Source organism: Haliaeetus leucocephalus, unplaced genomic scaffold (genome assembly GCF_000737465.1).
Source record: "Haliaeetus leucocephalus isolate CR32 unplaced genomic scaffold, Haliaeetus_leucocephalus-4.0 Scaffold555, whole genome shotgun sequence".
In the NCBI taxonomy this organism is placed as follows: domain Eukaryota; kingdom Metazoa; phylum Chordata; class Aves; order Accipitriformes; family Accipitridae; genus Haliaeetus; species Haliaeetus leucocephalus.
The window spans coordinates 18,062,813-18,085,164 of NW_010972991.1; the positions used below are offsets into that span (position 1 = coordinate 18,062,813).

The 22,352-nt window shown below is 39.8% G+C and overlaps 1 protein-coding gene across 7 annotated transcripts in view; it reads right to left on the reverse strand.

Moving 5' to 3' along the window:
* Positions 1 to 22,352, reverse strand: part of VPS13B (vacuolar protein sorting 13 homolog B (yeast)) — a 484,692-nt gene that overhangs the window by 7,860 nt on the left and 454,480 nt on the right. For all 7 annotated transcript variants that reach the window (XM_010577053.1, XM_010577052.1, XM_010577051.1 and 4 more), the window contains 8 exons: positions 21,475 to 21,758; positions 19,792 to 19,919; positions 18,989 to 19,188; positions 16,363 to 16,481; positions 14,345 to 15,168; positions 9,682 to 9,858; positions 8,584 to 8,754; positions 1,713 to 1,889 (listed from right to left, as the gene is read on the reverse strand). In XM_010577053.1, coding sequence (XP_010575355.1) covers positions 1,713 to 1,889; positions 8,584 to 8,754; positions 9,682 to 9,858; positions 14,345 to 15,168; positions 16,363 to 16,481; positions 18,989 to 19,188; positions 19,792 to 19,919; positions 21,475 to 21,758 — 2,080 coding nt within the window. The remainder of the gene's footprint in view (positions 1 to 1,712; positions 1,890 to 8,583; positions 8,755 to 9,681; positions 9,859 to 14,344; positions 15,169 to 16,362; positions 16,482 to 18,988; positions 19,189 to 19,791; positions 19,920 to 21,474; positions 21,759 to 22,352) is intronic.

Consider the following 22,352-nt stretch of genomic DNA (forward strand, 5'->3'; position numbering starts at 1 on the left):
GTTATACGGTTTAGTGCAAAGTTACTCTTTAAATAAACAAAGAAATTGTCTTTTGTCTAATTAAGCATTCCATTGAAGCAAAAGGCATTTTTGCATAAGGGTGTCAATAACTTAGATTCCTTTTTACACAATGGATAATAATTTAAACAAAACATTAGTGCTGAAAAAAAACCTTTAATTTTTAGCACACATGTTGATGGTAATACTTAAAAGCAGCATCCCAGTTGTAACAGTTGGCTTACCGAGGTTCTCAGCATTATGTGAGTGAAAATGTTATTTACAGATGGAGAAAGAGAGAACATGTGTTTATTTCTGTGTGGTCCCCCACCCCTCGGTCCCCCCCAAGAGGCACGGTCCCACTTCCAATCCAGTTGCGGGTAAGAGTTACTTGAACTCTTGTGTGTTTTCCTCTCACGCGCTGTCAGCTATTATTGATACAATTTTTATGTTTTTTCCTGGCTAACTCTTTTTGTCACATGCTCGTGGAAAACACTATGTCTTGTATGCCATATCTGCAATGAAGTGACCCTCTACTGCTACAAGTTTCTTGATAAAGACTGCAGCGGAATTAAATCTAGAAATAATAATGCCATGGGCAGCAAAAACAACACACAGGCAGCCAACAACAAACAAAAGTTTCTGATTTTACCGATACCGGTTTTACACCTACAGGATGCATAATTCAGGAGAAGAGTTATTATTTACACTCATGCAAACAAGATAAAGTTATTTTGAAAGAATTGTAATAATTAAATGTTTCATTATTTCTTTAAATAGATTGCTTCAAGGAATAAGTCCTGAATGTAATGGGAAGCATGGAAACAATATCCTAAACTTAAGCCCTAGGAGAACTGCTTGTATTCTAATCAACACATCACAAAGATAAATATTGCTAGCGCTTAAAGGCTTAAATATTCAAGATTTGTTCGGTGTAATTAGTGAAGGAAAATTATTGACACATTGTCCTTGTACCAACAGGTCTCCCTGCTTTTCTTCCCTGACTCCCCCCCCCCCCTTTTAAATATCCGGACCAACAGCTTAGATTTATTGATACTGGAAGCAAAGATATTAGTGTATTTTGATATTTTATTTTTATCTTTTACAGTTTTTGGTCTTCCTGAAGTATTCACATCAATCTGAAAGGATTCACCACCACTGCCACTAAGTGCTCAGTCTAGCTGGAAAACCCACCTCTGGTTGTTAAAAGGTTACCCGTGTATCCAAAACCAGGACCGTCTTCTCACAGCTCTCCAGTTAAAGGGGATGCTCCCACTACATGACTCACTTCTTTCTCCCAGGAACATAACTCTCTCTTTGTGTAGCGATAGCACAACTGTTTCCTTGCCATAACAAAGCAATCTCAAAATAACACTCTAATTGGATATAGTGTTGCTCTAATACTTTTATGTCAAAAACTCTTTTGTAAGCACATATGTTTCTGTAACTAATTCTACTGTATTCCAAGAATTACTTCATGCTTTCTGCATTCTGTGTTTCTGTGGCTGTACAACACTGATCGGTAACACAAGAGAGAAGCACAGCATAATGGCTTTTAAGAAAACCAGCACAACATTTGTAACTATTCAGCGGTGGCATTTCTAAATCTTTCTCTAAGTCACACAGATACTGAGCCGAATAAGTAAGACACAGCAGGTTGTATCTGAAGAGCATTTTAAAATTTAAATGGAGATGTCAGAAACAGAGAAACTCACCGTAACCTGTCTGGGAGACGAGCTCAGCTGCCCCTCCGATGGGCTTTGTGAAGACGCCCATGATTCCTTTCCCCACACCCGAGATGACCCCTCTGGCTTTATGCCCGGCTGAAGCTTGGGCCTCAGATACCCGCTGAAAATTCTGCATCGGCTGATCCACGATCCCAGCAATTGCACCTGAACAAACAAGAGTCCCCAGTAATTAGTGAAGATTAATACCCCAGAATAAAAGGAAATCTTACTACTGGACCTGAATGTTGCTTGGATTACAGACTGTACCCCACCCTTCTTATACAGCTATTTAACATGCGACCAATTAGCTAAACAATACCTTAGCCTCAGTTTAAGTTAAATCTCGACTTCCTTTTTTTTTTTTAAAATATATTTTACTTCTTTAAACATTCAGATCACTTAACTTGACAGTATGTTTTCATCTTTCAAATACTTTTGCTAAATGCTTTTGCTCAGTTAGTTTATAATTAAGCTCATTCTGTGTAGCATTTCTGAAAATGTTGGGCTTGGAATAAAATCCACCAGTTTGAGAAGACTTGAGCTGCTATGGAAATGAGATTTTCACGTAAGCCTGAGATTGACTTCATGAGAATAAAAACTGCCTGTATTCAATAGATCATTTTTATATCCTCTTCCACTGCCAGAAATGTTCATAAGCTAATGCAACTTCTGATATATTACTAAGATTAGCAGAATTAGACTTTGAGAGTTTTTGTTACTTTTTTGTGAAAACGATCATATTTTACTTTAATGCGCATGGGTCAAACTTTTACAAGTGACACAGTGACCTTCCCAGCTTTTAGTATCAACAGAGAACTCCGACTTAAATCTTCCTAAATGTAAACAGGTATGTGAGGTGGTACATTTCTTTGATCTTGAGTTTACTCTAGCCACTTAACCACAGACATGTCTCTAGTTATTGTAATTTTGATAGATAGGCTATTTGGAAATCACTAAGAGTACAAGGATGGACAAAGTGACATCAGTTAGAAAACGGTCTGCCTGATCCGAGGTCCTTTGCTTAGTGAAAAGCAAGTTTGCAGGCTCCTCGTCTAGCTCTCAGTTTGCACCTTCAGCTGCAAATATCAAGAGAAAACAATAATTTAAGGAGTAGGACCAAGCGTCACTTTGGTAACCAGGCATTTTTACTCCAACCCAGACATCTTTGAAGATTCTGCTTTGTATGTGGAAGCAAATCCAGGCATAATTCCACAGATTCGGACAATCACAGCCAAGGTATTTCGCCCCATGTGTTTACCAGCGTGACACGCACTAGAGTCAGCTAGCTGCTAACCGGTTTTCAGACAGTTTTAGTTACTGTTACTGGATAAACGGAGAAGTTGCTGACTTCGAACAACAAGAACTAATATTGTACTTGTACACTGGTATTCTATCCAAAGAAAAGATGAGGATGAGAAGCAGCACGGTTTTCCCCAGATCCTTGTCCCTGGGATACTATCTATCAGCAATTCAAGAAACTTGCATCCCCCATAAATGCCTTCCTCTCCTCTTAGGCAGATTGCTTCCAACTTCTATATGTGTATCCTTTAGTGATAAATGTATAGCGTTTCCCCAGAAAATGCTGGTCTATTTTTAATGCGATACCCGTTTTTTATTGAGCTCACTCACTGAAGCTGAGCACGCAGCTGAATGTTCACCCTTTGTACCACAAAGGCCATGAAGTTGCCTTAATGCCACGCCATGGAAATGATACAATTTTCAATTCAATTCTGTTTCATTAGTACTTACCAGCTGCTCCTGCTGCTTGACTAAAATAAAACCCCAACACTGCATTACACAATTGGGATTGTTTGTCCAGTCTTTTCTTTTGTACAGTTGTGATGCATTTGAAGGCATAAAACAATACTTGGTGTTCTGCTAAGTTACAGTGTTACGTTACCCTGTGACCTCCTTCACCCTATCTATTGAGGTCATCCACAGCAACTGCACTTTCAGAACAGAAGTTATTGCCTTATTAAATGTAATCCACCTAAGTCCTAGCACTAGTAAATTATTTACTGCAATACACTTGAGCAATGTTATAAGGTAATAATAAATAAGAGACTACTCCAAAGGACCTGTGGTATGCTCCAGGCACTTCTCAGCTGGAATTAGGCCCAGAGGACAAGGAAACAGAATGAAAACTGCTATGACTGTGTTATATAAGATTATTTATATAGTACCCCCAATAATATATAGCTTAATTAGCCAGTTGTTTAGTACTTCCACACTTTGTTATTCTGCCATTTTATGCATGCTCTGAACTTGTCTGTGAAGCCATTGCCCTTTTGTACCTCAAATCCTTTTGCAAGCCCGGTCTTTCTACCTGCAAAAAATACAACCAATGATCTTCTCTTCCCTCTCTGCTCACCCCTTGTAATCCCTTATCTCGAACTGTGACTTACTGACATAACTTATTCACGTGCTGTGGTCATGCTCACAAATCACATAATAAACTATAACTCGACTCCTTTCATTAAGGAGTGGCTGGTCCTATCACCCTTGCATGCTGAAGCCAGATCTGCACAGCTCCTTCCCTGTGTGTGTCATGTGTGGGCAAAGGAAAGAAAAAAATAGGTCAAAGGCTGAGCAACCTCAAAACCCAACAGCAGTGAGATAATGGTGACACACACATGAGGTTCACTGCATATCTGAGCACCAGAAACTGTGTGAGGCAGATGTCCCCTGTGTCCATGTGGCTTCCTTCTTTCTAACATAAAGTTAGTGGTAGGAGCACCATGCTGGATGGACTTACCACAGAAGGTCTCTCCCCCAAGATTTCAGTGGGGTATCAGGGAAGCAGAGCATGGAACCACATGTAGTGGTTCCTCCCTTCCCACTCATTCTCACAGTCTAGACACAGCTACGGTGTCCTACTGCTGTCCCTGTCCCTTCTCTAATGTCCCTTGCCCATTAATTTTTTTTTTATTAAAATGAAACCATCCTCCATTTTTCTTTCCTTCCTTACCCTAGACATTCAATTTTATATGCATGTCCACATATGTATACACAGATTATGTATGTATAAAGAAAACCTCAATAAAATTAAACACTAAAGTAACAAAACAAAAACATATTCTTCCATTACTGGACCAAAGAGGTTCCAGCAACACCGTAACATCTGCTAAACATCAGCTGGGGTGCACTCTGGTTAATACATGTTGCTCAGTAACCATAAAAAAGATACTTTGATAACTACAAAATTCAGATAGTTCAGAGTATATCACTGTATTACTTCAAGAAGAATTTAATTACGGGCAGCAACTGGTTCGTGCACAGACTGACAATGTTTGGTGAATGTAGCATGGCTTACAGAACTTAGCAAAGCTCGGGTTCTTTGTGGCAAACTCTTTCAGACCAAGAAATAATTGGAAAAAATCCCCCACCAGGAGAAACTGGCCACGCTTTGCCATGAGGCTGGAAGCTAGCCAAGCTGAAACCGTTTCACTTCCTTTTCCTTTCTCTGTTGTCCTTCAGGATTGCTCTAAGTGTTTCACACCGAAAATACGGCCGAAGCATAGTCTCCTCACAGGAAACATCACGTAAAAATACAGCTAAAAGAAAAGAGCACCCGTTGGTCTGCATTAACATATTTGCAGAATTAGTGTGTGGAATAGTACGCACCTTCAGGATTAGCACTGGATCTTAGTATCTCACTTGTAGATAAGGAAAGATAGGGTGGCCCTGATTCAGTGATAGTTGCACAGCAAGAACAATAGTGACCACCCTTCGTAACAAAAATTTGAGCTTCTGAAATCCAGCCTTTACATTCCCTAGCAGCACAGTTACACCATCAGTCAGTATTATTATCAATTCACTTTCCCCAAAAGCAGGGAGGAGCAACTGAAATGTCGAGCGCTTTTGCCATTGTGAAAAATGGCTTTTCTGATAGTTGTCAGCTTTTTGGTTTTTCAGAAACGCTCAACTTCCTAAAAGGAGCTACTTCAATATGATATTTTTCACTAGGACCAGTAGTTGAAAATCAAGCTGATAGTTTCAACATTCTCTTTTACGTCGCTATAAATTATTATTTTAAGCTTGACCTCTTCATGCAAAATGCAAAAGATAGTTCCTTGGTGGGGAGTGCTGATCATCTAAATATTTTAAATACGATTTTACTGCATTTTTGTCTAATCATATAAAAGAAAACACACACCTGTCATAAGCTTTTGCTTCTTTTCGCACACAAATGTTACTAAAATGACCTAGAAGTCTCCCCCAAATTAGAAAAGAAGACGACAGCTGGCCAAAGATAACAATCAAATCAAACAACACCCTGACAGTGCTTGAGTCATTTAAAACGAGACAGGACAAAGCACTTAAGAATGTACCACAGGGAACAACTTGCACTGAGGAGGAGACAAGACTACATGATTTTGGCCCTGATTCAGCAAAGCTCTTAAGCACATGCTTAAGTGCTTTGCTGAATCAGGGCCACCATGAGCCAGATTTTCAGAAAAATTAGAAATGCAACTCTTCTTTCTGTATAGATACCACAATGTATCAGTGAACTGAGGGCTCTTACATGCCTGTGCCCAGGCATGAAATCTGCATTTGCAATTCTTTAAGCTGCTTGCATGAGTCAGATGGCTTTTACAAACTGTGACTATCCTAGAAATGTTTTTCACACTTCTCAATTTTACAATTAGAAAGTCACAGAAATTATGGCTTCAAAGGGTCTTGCTCTCCACATTCCTGTGCTCACCTGAGCTCTTCATCCCTGTGAGGGAAAATAACATAGCAGCTCTGCTTCGTTTTGTCATGTATGAAGAACGTGGAAGTGTTTTTAGAGTAAGCATGTTCACATTTACTCTGAACATGCTGTTGAAAAAAAGCAGCATAGTGATATCTCCTCTTAACTGTAACTGTTTTTTTGGGGGGAAGCCACAATGTTCTTTAAAATAAATAGTCAGGACAGAAACAGCTTTCTGACGCATTGGTAAAAATTGACATGTAGGTCTATTCATCATTTAGGTCTCAACACAATTTACACAAATGCTGCTGTGTATACAGAAAAACCATGCTTTTTAAAAATCAGGTTTAAATAACAAAATTATGCCTGATAGAAATTCAGTGGAATATTTCTGATTCCTCCCTTAGTGAGAGGTCCCATACTTGTCACGTCTAGCTACACGGTAACCGTAGCTATTTATCTGGGTGCTTTGTTGCCTCCACTGCTAAGAACAGAGGTATTTAGCAGGGAGGAATCTCTAAATAATATCAGCAGGAGTAAGAACAAGACCCTAGCTTGCGGAGGAGCACTGTTTAAATGCTACTATGAAGCTCTCAGTTTCTAGCATGAAGTCTGATTTCTTAGGAAATCAGGGACACTGAAACTCTTTTTTTCGGTTTTGTTTTTAACTCAGGCATACTCCCACGAACAACGGAAGGCTTGTGCGCAGGGAGGTACAGGCACGGCGTATTTGTGCATGCATATTACAAGTTCCCGGCTTTCCTGAACAACAGAAACTTTGCCTTGTTACAGCCAAAGCTACAAAGTTTTGCTCTTTGCTTCAGGCTGTACAGCTGATGCTTTTAGCTCTGAAGGGCTCTGGTGCGTCAGTGAAGGGGACAGCCACCACGTTATCTCGCTGTCTTATTAATAACTGAGCCAAGATCACCAGACCATTTCACCAGCACATATACACCAGGCTGACACAGTGCTTCTAAAAGTATAATCTTTCATTCAGCTACTCAACCTGACTGCCCTTAGCCCAATAAAACAAGAAGGAAAAATAAAACCTTCTCCGAACTGCCTTTGATTTGCAACACCAGTAACAGCTTACTATTGGGATAGTAGCTACTAATATATGAAATTTCTCCTTTTGCACATTTCTCCCAGGACACTCGCTTGCTGGTTTACAGGCATTATCAAATGACAGTGCTTCACATCATCTAATGTTATTGCTTAAAATAATTTCCAGTAACTTAACCCAAACTTGTAACATTTTTACCACTTCCTCTTTGGGGCTTTCAGGGTTGCGGTTGCAAATTTAGGAGTTGTGTACACTACTGAAGATTAGGAAAGAGGACAAATCCTTTCAAGCTTCAGCTCTGCTAACCTTTTGCACTGGACTGCTTTTGGTCACTTTGATCTCTAAGGGATTCATACTCTTTAATATGTACTGAGGAACTCTGCCAAACAATACAGTTCTGCATTCCTTTGCTGTGTGACAAGTAGAAGTAACCTAGAAAATCCAGCCCCTTACTGCAAAACTTCTCACAGAGATTTTTTTCCAGTGTGGGTTAGTTTTCAAATTTTGAGGTACTATTTTGAAATGGCCAGAGTAATCTTCACTTCTAACCAAACCACTTGGCTGCTTGATGAATACAATTACACTGAATCAGGATGATCTGGGTCTCTTTGTAAAAGCAGAATTCCTCATCAAAGCTTACTTAACATCTGCACTAAGTTCAAGCGGTTTTCAGACAAAACCAAGAATCCCCGATATCTACAGTGCAGCAAAACCAAGCAGGTTCGGAAGGCATTCCTATAACTTATTGGAAAGTAAATATCAGCGTGATGACGTCTTTGTGCTGACTTGGTTACAAGACACCCTGCCCAACGCAGAATTATTCCTTTCTTCTCAGATACATCATGTACCAATGAAAATATTATTTCACGAAGAGAGTGCAAGCTCGTTCTATATCCGCAATTATTTTATCAGCAAGAAACGTATACATAAGTCACTAAACCTTGATAAAAAGAAACCGTATCTCATATAGGTACTGTGAGGCTATCTCACAAGAAAACACCGAAACAGACAGAATTTGCAGTTACATCTCAGATGTAGAAAAGGCTGGTGAGCAGATCAGAAAACAGTATTATCACTCAACTTGATATTTAATAGTACGTTACCTAGAAGGCTAATGCCTAAACGAGAGAGCCCCTGCCTCAGTCCTTCTCCCAGGCTCTCTGGAAGCTGCCTTCTCCATTCTTCTTGTCTGTTGTAATGCTCCTCATCCAGTGACAGCCTATCCATATTCCGAGCAAGACTCGTTGCCAGATTGGTAATTGACGTCAGTGTACCTAAATACATGGAGATACACATTTGGGTCTGGATCAAAATGCTTTAATTTAAAACACGGAGACGTTCTACGCCTCACTGCAATACCGAGCTTACCAGCAGAACAGCAAATCGATCGAAAAGTTGCCCATGTGTAACATGCTTTACTATTTGTTAAGCATCACCACGCTGCTGCTACGGTCGACGTCACGCCTTTTACATCAGCCTGCACCAGGTTTGCCTGGCCGGCGGGAACGGCAACTCCTCCGAACACCCTTCCCCAGTTCCCCAACTTCTGTGAGGCTAACCGAAACGGAGCGGGGGGGCGTCGGAAAGGCCAACGAATATCTACAGCAGGAGCCCGGGAGGACGCGTCCTGGGGGAGCCTGGGGCAGCGGCGAGCGGCCGCGGCGGCGTCTGCCTCTGCTTCTGCCTCTGCCTCTGCCTCTGCCGGGCGGGCGCGGCCGCGCGGTGGCACTCTGCGTACAGCCTTCGCACAACAAAAGCCGCTCCGGCCAGCCCAGCCCTGCCGACAAAACCTATCCACGTACTCACACGGTCGTGACAACTGTAGCTACCTTTTTTTAAAAAAAAATAAAAAAATAAACATGATGAGGCGACAGAGTGTAGAATTTCTGATGGTGAGCAGAAGCACAGAACACCTTTAATATTTCCGCAGTTATCACACGAAGTACTGGCTGAGCCAATCCCGTTTCCCACCGGGAGGTTTAAAATTCTGAAGTTTCTTAAACATTCTTACGCACCGTAGTTAAGCGGTGATCTGTTTAATACATAAGATGTTATATGTGAGCTTTGTTACCCTCCCAGCATTTCGCTGCAGCCTAGCAAGCCAAACAAAGCTGCGAGCAATATTGTTTAAAACTTTAACACATCCTTTAACAACACATGACAACAAAGCGGTAGTTGGAGCAACAAAGTGAAAGCTCTACCTTTGGAAATGTGTTTTACAAATGATGTTGTTCCTCTGGAAACTCCACTGACAAATGCTCCTGGGCCTCTGGTCAGCCCTTCATAGGGGAGCCTAAAGAAATCGGCTATGCCGTTCCCTATGCTTCTCACCAGGCTAGCCGGGCTTCCAAGAATTTCCAGCGATCCGACAACCCAGCCTGTGTGGAGAAACAAGACACATGTTACGGCTGCAAAAACTGCAGAAGCAGCAGTTGTGAAAAGGTTATTCCTTAATTATCTTTTTCACACTAGAATCCATCGCATTATGAACTTCCTTTGAGCAAAACACAGGAAATAACTCATCCACTATGAATTCAGAAATGGCAATCTTTCATAGTTCGTAAATCAAAGAAATCCTTTTGGCAAACTCACAAATAGCTTTAGAATGACTTCCTTCCAGGAGCTTCCCGTATTTCTGCTAAAAGTGTGCTTAGGGAGGCGGATGCTAGAGCCTCACAGCTACGGAGGAGCGGGACCGCAAGTTCAGATCGCTGGCTCAGTTTTAGACGCTATAAGGCAGCAATGTGATTTCACATCCTTATGTGATAGAATTGTGACAGGGAGTTTACACTGGTACAACGTCCTGCTTTACGGGAGTGTGCAGGTCAATTGCTTGATGGAGTGTTAGGAAAGGGGATGCAGATTTTTGACAAGTGCTTAAGAAGTTATTTTAAATCCACCCCAACCCTTCTAAGCTGATCATTTTCTTTCAGAGTGCAGTGAAAGCCAGACAAATGTCTTTTGCTCAGTACAGTTGTGTAAACAGCAATGACATCTACATGCTGATTAGGTTACTCATAGGGGAGTATTCCTTATGCATATCCCAGGAGAGGTATCTGTGGATCTGGTTTCCTATATAAATGCAGGGCTGCCAGCAGCTTGCTGGATGGCCGAGCGTGCAGCAATCTGTTGCTGGAAAGCTGTTTGCAGGTCTTGTCTTTCTCAGGCTGGTTGGCAGCAGATTTATTAGGGAAATAGTGCTGCATAACTTTTTTTTCGGCAGCCCTGAGAGAGCGATTCAGAAATGGCAGTAAACGTTAAACGGGAACTGCCTGGTCTTTGAGCCCCTGTACCATGAATTTCAACTGGCACTGTCAGAGCGACACAAGGCGCAACAGGGCCAGGAGACTGAAAGATGGACAGACTGGCCTCTTGCTCTCCTGCCGAGGGCCCTTGATCTGTGCTGCCCTCCTCATTCCCATCTCATCACCGCAAACTCCTGCTATCCAGATGCTTTTCTTGTTTTCTATTAACCCCTCCCAGTCACTCCTGTGGAACGCTGAATCATGAAACTGAACAGAAGAGAAAATGTTACTCATATGAAATGAATTAATCTCATACTATCAGTCTAAGCTCCCGGAAAATTTATTATTCTTGTTGAATCTGTCCCACATTTCAGCCCTGGCAGGTTGAGAACTCCAGTATATGTAGTATAAAAAGCAGGAACCACAGTGGACATAAGGGAGAGGGTGGGATGGACTATGAAAACAAATAACAAGTACTACTGGCAACGCGATGAGCAGAGCAGCAACGAGTGCTGCGGCCCCGCGGTGCCTGCCCTGGAAAGGAGCGTCCCCCTGACAGTCCTTCGCTGCCGTGGACCAGGGGAAGCCAGCGCTCCAGGCTGGGCCTGCGACTCCCTTGCTGTAGTATTTTTAATAAATTATCCTTGCCACTGTGTGAAGTGATGAAAAGAAGCTGGAGGGGTGGGGAGGCGTGTACAGATGGAAGAGATGCTCTTTCTGCTTTTTCTGATCAATAATGTTGCAATAATCCCTTACAGCCTTTTTTTTTTTTTTTTCTTCCCCCTAAATATTCTTGCATTGCTTGTCCTGAGGTGGTGGTGTGATGGAAAGGGGCTGCGTGACACCATGGCTTAGTGCCTTGCTCTCCCGCGACACTCCCAGTAGGTACCACCAGGCTGGGACACGGGAGACTCCAACTCCACTCACCTGTTTGGCCAGCCAGCCAGGAATGAAAATTGGACTAAAACCAGGAATGAAACCAGTTAAACACAAAGCTGAGGGGTTGCCTGGTATCCCGGGGATGGGCTGTTGCAGTCTGGCCCTGGCCTGTGGGCTATCAGTTTTGGGAAGCTCTGGAAGGAGCGTGCTCACCCTTGGAGAGTGCATGGGAGGAATGTGCAACCTGCAGCAAGGGTGATGCTCCTTGGCCAATGCCCAGAGCAAAACTAATGGCTCCTCACTGCCGGCATGGACCACCCAACCCAAGCAGGAAGGTGTGGGAGTAAGTCAGGAATAGGAGAATGATGAATCAGGAATAATCCCTCAATTCACAAGCTCTGTGCTACATTTTGCTTTGCAGAAATACAGTATCATGTCAGGTTACCATTTCCCAAAGTATGCTTAGTAATTATATCCACTAATATGAAGTAATTATGACTATATTAGCAGAGAGCCACTGCATTTTCTTTATAGGCAACTATAGGGTTAGTTCTGGCTGATACCAGTAATATTTTTAAATAGAATTTTATTAACTTCTAAATAGAAGCCAACCTAATTAGAAAAGGATGGGAGATTTCCACTGCAAGTTTTGCTAATTTGAGACACGCAATGCTAATCGGTTTATTTGAGCAGAGCTCTCCAGCCCCATTCATTGCTTAGGAGACATGGATGCTGGCTGCTCCTTTGCAACATATGGGGCAGCCTGATACAGCCCCTTTAGCAGCCTTTGGGAAAATCCTGCCTCCTCCCAGAGGGCAGTGATGGTCTTGTACACAGCTAAGGGCAAAATGAGACTATATCCCACTTGGAGCATAAGGCATAGCTGTATGGGAATGCTGTTTGTGCAGATGCTACAACAATTTATGCATGGGACAGTGGTGAGCAGAAGGGGGTCAAACAACCCCTTTTTTTGCAGATTAATGTGGTTAAAATGCAGGAGAGTGAGGTCATCTTCCACAAGAGACCAATCCAAGAAGTGTAACTCACCTGATGGTGAGGAAAGGACTCAGGGTTTGCAGACCATATAAAGCTTTTTGCTTGATTTTTTCCTCCCTTTTAACTTTGTTGACACAGTCAGCCTTTTGACAAGTGTCACAAACTCTTCAAAATAAAGCATTTTTTTTGCCCAAACAAACATTAATCAATAAAATTCATGATTTTAATCATGGTAACCCCTTTCAAACAATACATTTTAGCTTTAGTGCTTTGAGTGGGATTTAAGTAGTAATTAAATATATGCTTATGTATTTTCCTCAAGAGAAGTTCCACTGAAGCAAACCTTAATTTCTTAATGTTTAAACTTGCTTGATTTCAGCTCCATCATAAGCCCAGAGCAAGGAGTGGCCTGTGCACTGCTGCACACTGCAAGGGTAGCACAGGAGGAAAGACCAAGACCAGGCTTAGGAATCCCTAACCGGCATATGTGCCTCACCTCGGATGTTGAGCATGAAAAGCCAGTATAACCCCAATTTCCTGCTGCAGTCTATCACCACTTGTATCACCACTCCTGGCCAGTTGTGGGGAGAAACATTCACACTGTGTACCATATTTGGCTACAGTTTCTTAATTAGCAAGAAACTAAATCTCCCTTTCTGTACTATGGGATTTGACTGTAAAACAAATCCAAATAAGTAGTAAAAAGAAAAACCTGCAAATTTTGCAAGGAAAATAATGCAAGAAAATAATGAATTGGTGCACAATGTTCTGGTCCACAATTGTGTACACAGTTGCCATAATCAGCTGTGAAAGTCAGGTATGCACACAGTGAAAGACCAGATCAGCATCTCACTATTTCTATTTATAAATATCTGAAATGCATGTGTACACTTTTGGAAACTGCGCACAGAAATCAGGTCGCAGCTGTGCTTGCAGCACATATTGAAGCATCAGGATTTCAGGAAAACTGACCACTACTATTTCAGGAAAATATAGCCCAGTGTGGACTATGTTGCCTGTGATCATGGAGGAGCTTCCTCCTGTCTCAGATACAAATTCTGCTCCACACTAAGACACATCAGAGACCAAATTTCATGACTTCTAAATTAATATTTACGGGAAACAGAATGTACCTGCTAACCTAATATACTAATTGCTTACTATTGATCCTATATGGGAAAAAATTAGTAACAGCAAACTTCATAGTTCTTGGATCAAAGGACAACAAACATCTGTGTGCCAGTTTAGCATGAAGGCTGTATGAAGAAAGACAGATTCCTAATCATAAACTGCAGCCAAAAGGAGGTTTAACAACAAAACAACATTCAGGGCTATAATTTACTTCTGAATGCAGAGCAACATGCTGAATAATTTGATTAAATGTAGTTTTGGGGAGTTTATGTGAGGAATGTGGGTTGATTCTGACTAGTGCTATAATATAAAATGACAAAACCTAAGCCAGCTAGAATACATTTTTATGCTGTGTTCAGGGTTTTGTAAAGCTTTCAGGCAGCTGGCTAATGTTTAGCACAACTTTACAAATCTTCACTGGTGTCTGCTCAGCCATTTTATTTCCCTTCTGTCGTATGGCAGGACATGAAAGGTGTCTGAAAATATCATTATCAAACAGTGTCTGAAGGAAAACAGTAATTGTACGGCTAATATGTAGGTCATTCAGCTTGAGAGACAATCACAGAATCCTGGTACCTAATAAAAATGTTACAAGTTAAGGAAAAGTACTGACCTGCTCTGAAAAGTGCTCCAGCGGCATAATGCATGGCCAAGGCATGGACAAGTTGCCTGGCAGTGGTGAAGATGGGTCCTCGCTCAAACACAGAGAAGGACAGAGGGGTGTGATCTGAGGCTATATACAGTTTCAATGAAGCATGGATACTGACAAGGAGATTAACAGGTTGTATCGTTAATTTTCTTAACTTCACTGGCTTGACTAAAGCTCTTGCATGCTCTCTCACTTGTTCAGGCAGTATCAGGGCACTATCTGAAGCATTAATGGATTGACAAGGGGTTTTGTTTTCTGGAAGATATGTATCAAACAAAGTCTTAATGTAGTAAACAAAGGTGTCTTCCACATACAGCCTAGCTGGTTTGAGTTCAAAGCTGAGGTCATTCACGTGAAACATGAAATTCTCTTCCTTGGAAAAAGCAATGCAGAGTTTTATAAAGCAGTTTTCCTTATAGCTTTCCAAATCTTTGTTACAAACAATGAGGTTGTTCACTCTGGACCACTGCACAGTTTCATTTTTCTCTCCTTGGCATAGCAGGACTGCAAAATGGAAATTGGATTTGCTGTACAACTGATTGTCCAGTTGCAAGTCTGCACAATACACTTGGAGACTATGAAATTGTGGGAGGCCTTCCACGGCGTCCTGCTGGAACTCCTGTGACAGGGGTCTCAGGTAGCTGGTGGCTGGGGCCATGTGGAGGAAAACGTTGTCTGCTGTGAGGCGCAGAAGTTCAGATGATACTTTGTGGTTTGTAATGTCATCAAACGCAGTGAGACTTAACTGACTGATGAACATTTTCAGTGACAGGGTCTGCTCTTGACTTCTAGACAGGGGGGAAAACAAGTTTTGTTACTTCATGTATTTTGAAGGCATCTTTCTCTCTCAAAAAGCTATCAGGAGAGACTTTCTCTATAATACATGGGAAACTCATTGTGCAAGTCCTGTTAACGTTAATGGGATCTGGCAGCCCTAATCACCATAGTGGATACCACCCAGGAGGTCTTCTAAGAAATGGGATATTACACATCTACGCCAGGTTTCTCTTTCTTTCTTATCAATCAACAGGATAGTTTGGACAAGGACGTCTCTATACACACAGTAATTCCCTATTAGATTTGCAACAGAGCCAGATATTAAAGCAGACAACAAACACAATTTTCTGATAATTCACATACAGCCTCAGCCGTCACAATATTTTCTGGGAGCCACTACTGAAGGTTAGTATTATGGATAATTCATTTCACACCACACACAGCAAGTGCCCTCCAATGAAGCCACCACATTTTTATACTGATGGCATTGAGGGTCTCTCCACCCCCAGTATTAACTGCCCATTGCCAAGTTTAACTAGCAAGTGGGCTATTGTGTACTGCTGACGACCAGTTTCTTGGGGATTAATGCTTCATTACAGCGCAAATAAAAACAGTACAACTAATTCCACTCTAATTGTAACAGCATTGCTGGAGGCCAGGCACTCTGCATCTTGGAACTAGGTAGTGTTATAATCGCACTTGAATGGAGCTGAGGACCAGGTTGCAGTGTGTAATGGAAGTGGGGAAGTCTTCTAAGGAAGAGTGTTATAATCAAGTACAGTTAATTACTGACTGTAAGACTATTTCTGTAGCCCTTGCACATTAAGCTTCCTGTCAATTTTAGTGGGAGCTTGTATGATTATGGATGGCAGGACCTGGCTAAATAAATTTTAAACTGATGAACACACTCAAAATTAATTATGATGGAAAACACCTTTTTTAATGAACAACCCAGGACTTCTTTTTGTATCAGACATCTAGTGTTTACCCTAAAGTGATATGTTTTTTCATGTTAGATTGTCCTTTTTTAACGGATATACAAAGCATAACATATGGTCTAAACATATGCCACAGAACATGCAGCAGTATTAAATAAAACGAACAGTTAAGCCAAAGTTTTTAAGTCAGTGAACACTTAGAAAGCTGACTGACCTCTCAGCACTGTTTGGCAATGCTTTTTATCATCTTTTATGTGCTTTATGTACCTGTTGAGGTTGATCTCGATGGGTCCCGCTCTTCCTTCTGGGGCCAAGGTTATAACTATTGTTCCACACTGATGGGCAATGTCCACATAAACATAGCCAAAGCCAGTTAAGAACACAATCTACCAGAGAGAGTTAGAAACATATGGAATGCTACTGAAATTACTATTTTTAATGTCATAATTTGAATTAATCCTATTAATGCCTTCTGGTTGAGATCTTTTACTCAAATCATGATACTGTTCAGGAGAAAAAGAAACAGATTTCAATACTTCAGAAAATAACAGCTTTGACACTTTAAGTATTTCAGTTGTACAGCAAGATGAAATTTGCTCCTCATCATTTAACTGTATAACTGAATACATTTTAATATGAAATAAGCAAGATGTGCTGGGGGAGGGGGGGGTAATAGGAGAACAGAATAAATAGGAGATTTTAATTTGTGATTTTGGATTAAGGAGAAAGGCATATTCCTGGAGCTCTGCAAAATCCCACCTTCTCCTCTGGAAAACAAGCCCTAAATTAACATTATGTTGCTATGACCTAGCTCAGAGCTGGTTAGATGAATGGCTGATAGCATGATGCAAAACACATGAAGACTAAAAAATAAGTAACATTTTGGATTCATGAAGACTTGCTTAACAACTCAACACTGAATGCATTTTTAAGCCACCTAAACTGGTTTTCTGAGAACACCTTCACAAGCAAGGTGCTGCCACAAAGAAATGGCAAAAGTCTACTGGAAAGTGTAAAACGTCTAAAAAGGTAGGAAAATGGGAACTTGACAACAGGTTCACGTCTTGATTACAGATATGCAAACTTTCATTCTGCACATGTTGTCCTTAGGAATAAATATTCTATTTAAAGAAATTACATACTGGTTTTAGAGCTAAATTCTGCAATATTTCTGTGCAAGTTTTGTGTTTTTCCAGAATATAAAAGACTAAGGTCTTTTTAGGTTTGGAAAACTCACAGTAGTCCTCGTTAGAGCAAACTGGCTTCTGTTTTCTTGTAGGGCTACTACAAACACAATTGTTTACTAGATTGTAATAACAGAAGCTATAATTTAAAGGAATCCAAACTCAAGAAATAACACAAAGATAATGGGCTAGCACAGGTAAAATAAACAGTTGTTTGTCTTGAAGATTCTTTCCTGCTGTTAACAAGTCACCAGAAGGAAAAACACTTGGAAGTTTAGTAGGATCAGCATTTAAACTGATTCTTGTTACACTATTTATAATAACCGTGCACAGATAATTAAATTTCATTCATCAAGTTACATCTTATTCTTCTGAAAATTACATATAAAAGAATTTCTAATTTCAATATGTCAATTTTAATCCTTTGCTTATCTGAAAGAGATTCAGAATCCTGCATGATGGAATTGGAGAAAAAAGGACATTTACTGAATTTTCAATACACTCTCATTATTCTAAAAACCCCTCAATGATCTTAAAGATTGGTCATTTTAATTCAAATTTCAGATGATTCTGATGATAAATACCTTAATTTTAATAAATTAATAAAATCTTCTTTCTAACAGAATAGGAAGTACCTATCTGTGACTAGGTAGAAAGGGTATAAATTACTTAAGATCCTCTAAATCCCAGTTATTTCACAATCTGAACTGAGTTGTATGTGAAGCTATTAGCATATTCCTTATGTATTTACATTTATAGTTTTCTAAGAGAAAGACTGTCTGAGCAATCCTGGGGAAATTCTCTACATGTAAACCCTAAAACTTCAATAACAGAAGGCTACACTTTTTATTTGGAGAGTTCTTCAAGTAGACAATGATCCCCAAATGTTGTCTTAGCATCTAATTCCTTCTAGGAGCCAGATACTTATAAAGAACCCTGGTCTGGCATAACATTAATGACTGAAATTTGAAACCTTGCATTGCTTGACTGGCTTGCTGAATGAAACTGAACTACTTGCTATATAACATAACACTCAATAATCAAGAGCATTTTGTGATTGGTCCCCAGGGAAAACATCTGAAACTAGTATTTCTTTCAAAGAGCCAAGCAGTTTATGTTGATTCCATGTAAACTAATGACTTCAAAGATGGAAAATATTCCCATCAAAAAGAATTACTCCAGTCAAGGAAGTTTTCATTTACCTCAAAACAGGAGAAAAATAACAGAAGGAAAGAAAAGGGTTTTTTTGTTTTGTTTTAGAAAGACATGCGTAGCTTCTGTGAAGACACAGAAGGAGAATGACAGTGATGATTCCTACAAGATGTAAAGATAAAAATCCTGTGATAATTAAGTTACCAAACAGAAGGATTTTCCTGCATCCTGGGGGATTCTTTGCTTACAAGGGCCAGAAATTTTCAGGACCAATTTTTCCAGGGAACACAAGATTGATTAAAAAGAAGTGAAAAAATTCAGCGCTAGAAAGCCTGTATTTTTGATATAGCTATTTTTAAAAATGGCCAGTGAAGAAGGTAATCTGTATTCTAAAACTTCCACAAGAAGGGTCTTAGGAAAGAGAACTCCTGAGACTTAAATAAAAAACCCTAAAACCAACAGAAAGGATATGCTTATTGCAGAGGAACAATATACTGTGAAGGTCAGGAAGACAACTATTTATGCCGTGAACTAGGAAACAGTTTATAATGGTTTACTTGTGTTCCTTGATTGTTGATGTCCACAAAATCACTCCATTCATTTACTAATTCATCGGACGACATCACTTTCAGAAGAATGCTGGGTAACAAATCTCTTGTTTTGCAATCTGGATAGCTGGAGACTTGATGGTAAAGTTCATGATGAACCGAACATTCAGCTGGAATCTTTCTACAATAAACTTCAAACTTTGGTGTATCTGAAATTGTATAAAATATACAAGGTTAGGGATTTCTAAAACCTGTATTAAATAAAAAGTCACCTACGCTTACACAACTGAGGAAGTTTCTGTCTGAAATATCACTGACAAAAATATTACTTTCCATTGGTTGGAATCTTATGTGTTTGGGTTTTTTCCTTTTCTTTTTTATGTCATTAAGATTTACATAAATAATGTTCCACTAATCATTACATTAACATACTGTAACTGGAATTTTGACAATATGTTTTGTGTTACATTTGCCAATCTGAGGAAATTTAAATGTTCCATGGGATTGAACTGATGTCAATGAAACTCCACTGCCTACTAGTTTCCTACAGCCGAGTCACCTTGACAGCTGGAACCAAGGAGACCCAAAAGCCTGGAGCCATGTAAGTTCATACTTCTGACCTCATGATCAGCTCCAATAGCTTCCAGGCTTCAGTATCTTCCGGAGCCTCTCACTTTGAGACAGACCTTTATGAGGGCAACAAGTTCTTGTTGTAACCAAAACACATACTGAACTCAACTTTGTATTGGAGATACAGTAAAATAATTTATACTACAACAGTGCACTGTTTCTAATTACTGCATACTACCTACCTTTGAAGTTCTCTTTTACAAGCAATGGAATGGAGCACCTATTGTGGATAATTATCCGAGGACTAGGATCTTCTGTAAGTGTTAGGTACGTCACGCCAAGATGCTCTTGATAAGTCAATGCTATAGCTCTAAAACAGAAGCAGATATATTTGATTATGGATGTTTTGGATGAAATCTATGTCTTATTACTCTGGACAATTAAAAGCATTCAAAACTAGCATCTGTAAGATTCTTTATGATCAAGTTCCAATTCCACAGATACTTACATAAATTTAGGCAAGTACATATCTCCACTGAGAATTATATTTAAACAGAAGAACACGTGGAAATAGCACAAAAAACAACATTAGAGAAGAAATCACTTCATAGAGACTACTCATGAGTTAAATTGAGCACGTGTGTTTGCAAGATGAGAGCCCTATCCAGCAGAGATTTATATTAAATTAAAAACATGAGATTGTAGGCCCGAATTTTCAACATAAGTCTTTAAAAATTTCCAGAGGAATTTGCACGCATACTTCTCTGATATACGTGAAAGATATTTTTAACAAATACATAAATCTGTAACTGACTGCTCCCCTGGAATGATCCACAATGCTATCACCCTCTCATATGTTAATGTTATGGATCATCATTACATAAATTTCCAAAGTGAAAATAAATTAATTTAGTTCTACGCATTAGCTACATAAAATGTCTTCACAAATAAACACAAATTCTTTTTTTTGTTGTGCAAATTTATTGGCTATTTCTGAAAAACTTCGCCTCATGGTGATTTCAACAATCCAAACAGTCTGAAAATTTGATTAGGAACATGAGATCCTCTATGCCTGTCTCAGAATTATAAGGAATACCTTCCTTGTTCTTCCCATTACAAAATTTTTTTCATCTGAAGTCTGTGTGAGAATCTTTAGTGTCCACAGTGACATCTCTTAGACTCCGCAGAGGAACTGTATGAGGGTTTGAACGATATCAAGCACTTCAGGCAAGACAAAGATCATATGGCTGGTAATATATACTGATGTAGCTTCTCTGATTTCAGCGGATTGTTTCTTGTTTACCAGTATAAGCATGAATAGATTCAGATATCAGGTCTGAGAACTGAAGTTGGGCACCTGACAAGTCATTGGACTGTTATTTTTAACTAGCTGGATACATTTATTTGTAAGTGGAATGTACATTTGGATATTTCAAGCTTTAAAATTTGGAAATCTTTCCTTGTTGTAGTCTCAAAATAGTTTCATCACTTTTTTTGCTTTTCCTGTTTATCCTCATTATTCTTACTAAAATATACTTTTACCTTTTATAAACAAAACATAAATTTTTGTATTTTATTATTTCACCCTGTTCTTGAACTCTTAAATTGTTACCACAAATTAAAAAAGACCATAATCTTGAATATAAACTTTTCATGCTCTTACTTTGTATGCATGTAAAAAAATAGCAGCCCATACATTATAAAAATTGTACAAGTTGTACATGGTTATAACATTAAACCATTTATAATAAAAGCATCAAAACCATCAAAAGATAACAATTTTTAAATTAAAGTAAGACTTGCCTTTACATATGGGGGGCATCTGTTACTCTGACTTTTGCATTAATCTCTTACTGTTTGTTACTAGCTGAGGCTTGATAGCAACAAGCAAAGTTCATTATGTATGACTGTTCAGCGTACAGTACCTGGTACAAAATCCACTTTCACTACAAACCCCTGTGGGCACTGCCACGCTCTGTCTAGGAAACTCCTGTTTAATGACAGCTGGTAGGCTCCACAGCTCACAACTCCCAGCGCAGCCGCACGGACTGAAACTCAGCAGCATGCGTTTTTCAGTAAGAGGTGCCCCTGACGTTAAGGGACTGGTGTCTGACATCAGGTCCCAGCAGGGCACAGTGCTCAGCGTCTTGCTGGGTGGTGCCCCGGCTGGACTGATGCTGAACACTGTACTGTCTGGTGACTGGAAGTTCTGGAAAGAAAAAAGATGGTGGTAGCACGACACGCTGGCTCCTAACAGGCAGTTTATTCATGTTGATCTTGCACAGAACAGTCTCAAGTAGCCAATGACCGCAACTAACTAAAGGTTGCACTGAGTCCATTGTGTTAAAAGCTCTTTGGCCAAATTCTGTCTTCAGGCATAGTTATGCAGTTAACTGAGCACAGTTGTCTACCGTCCACTCTCAGTTGCACAACATAACTCTACCAAAAGCAAGTTACATCACTGTAACATAACTGTGAGAAGAAAATCCATTTATAGATATAAAACTAAGAATGGATTTTAGCCTCAACATTATTCCAATTCCCCAACCCATGACTGCCACAAAATGCGCAATGCACAAATGTAGATACCGATGTGAAGAAAACTAATGCAGAAGGAAAACAATACAGAAATAGAGAACTTAAAAAAATTTGTTTATCTGCCAACTCCTCTAGCAAGTTTGACCCTGAGAATTCTTTCCACATATTTGACTATAAATGTAATCTTCAATAAATATGTATAAATGGTTGATTAAAATATATTGACCATGCATACATTTTGGTTCCTGTAAGCTAGTCCTTAAGT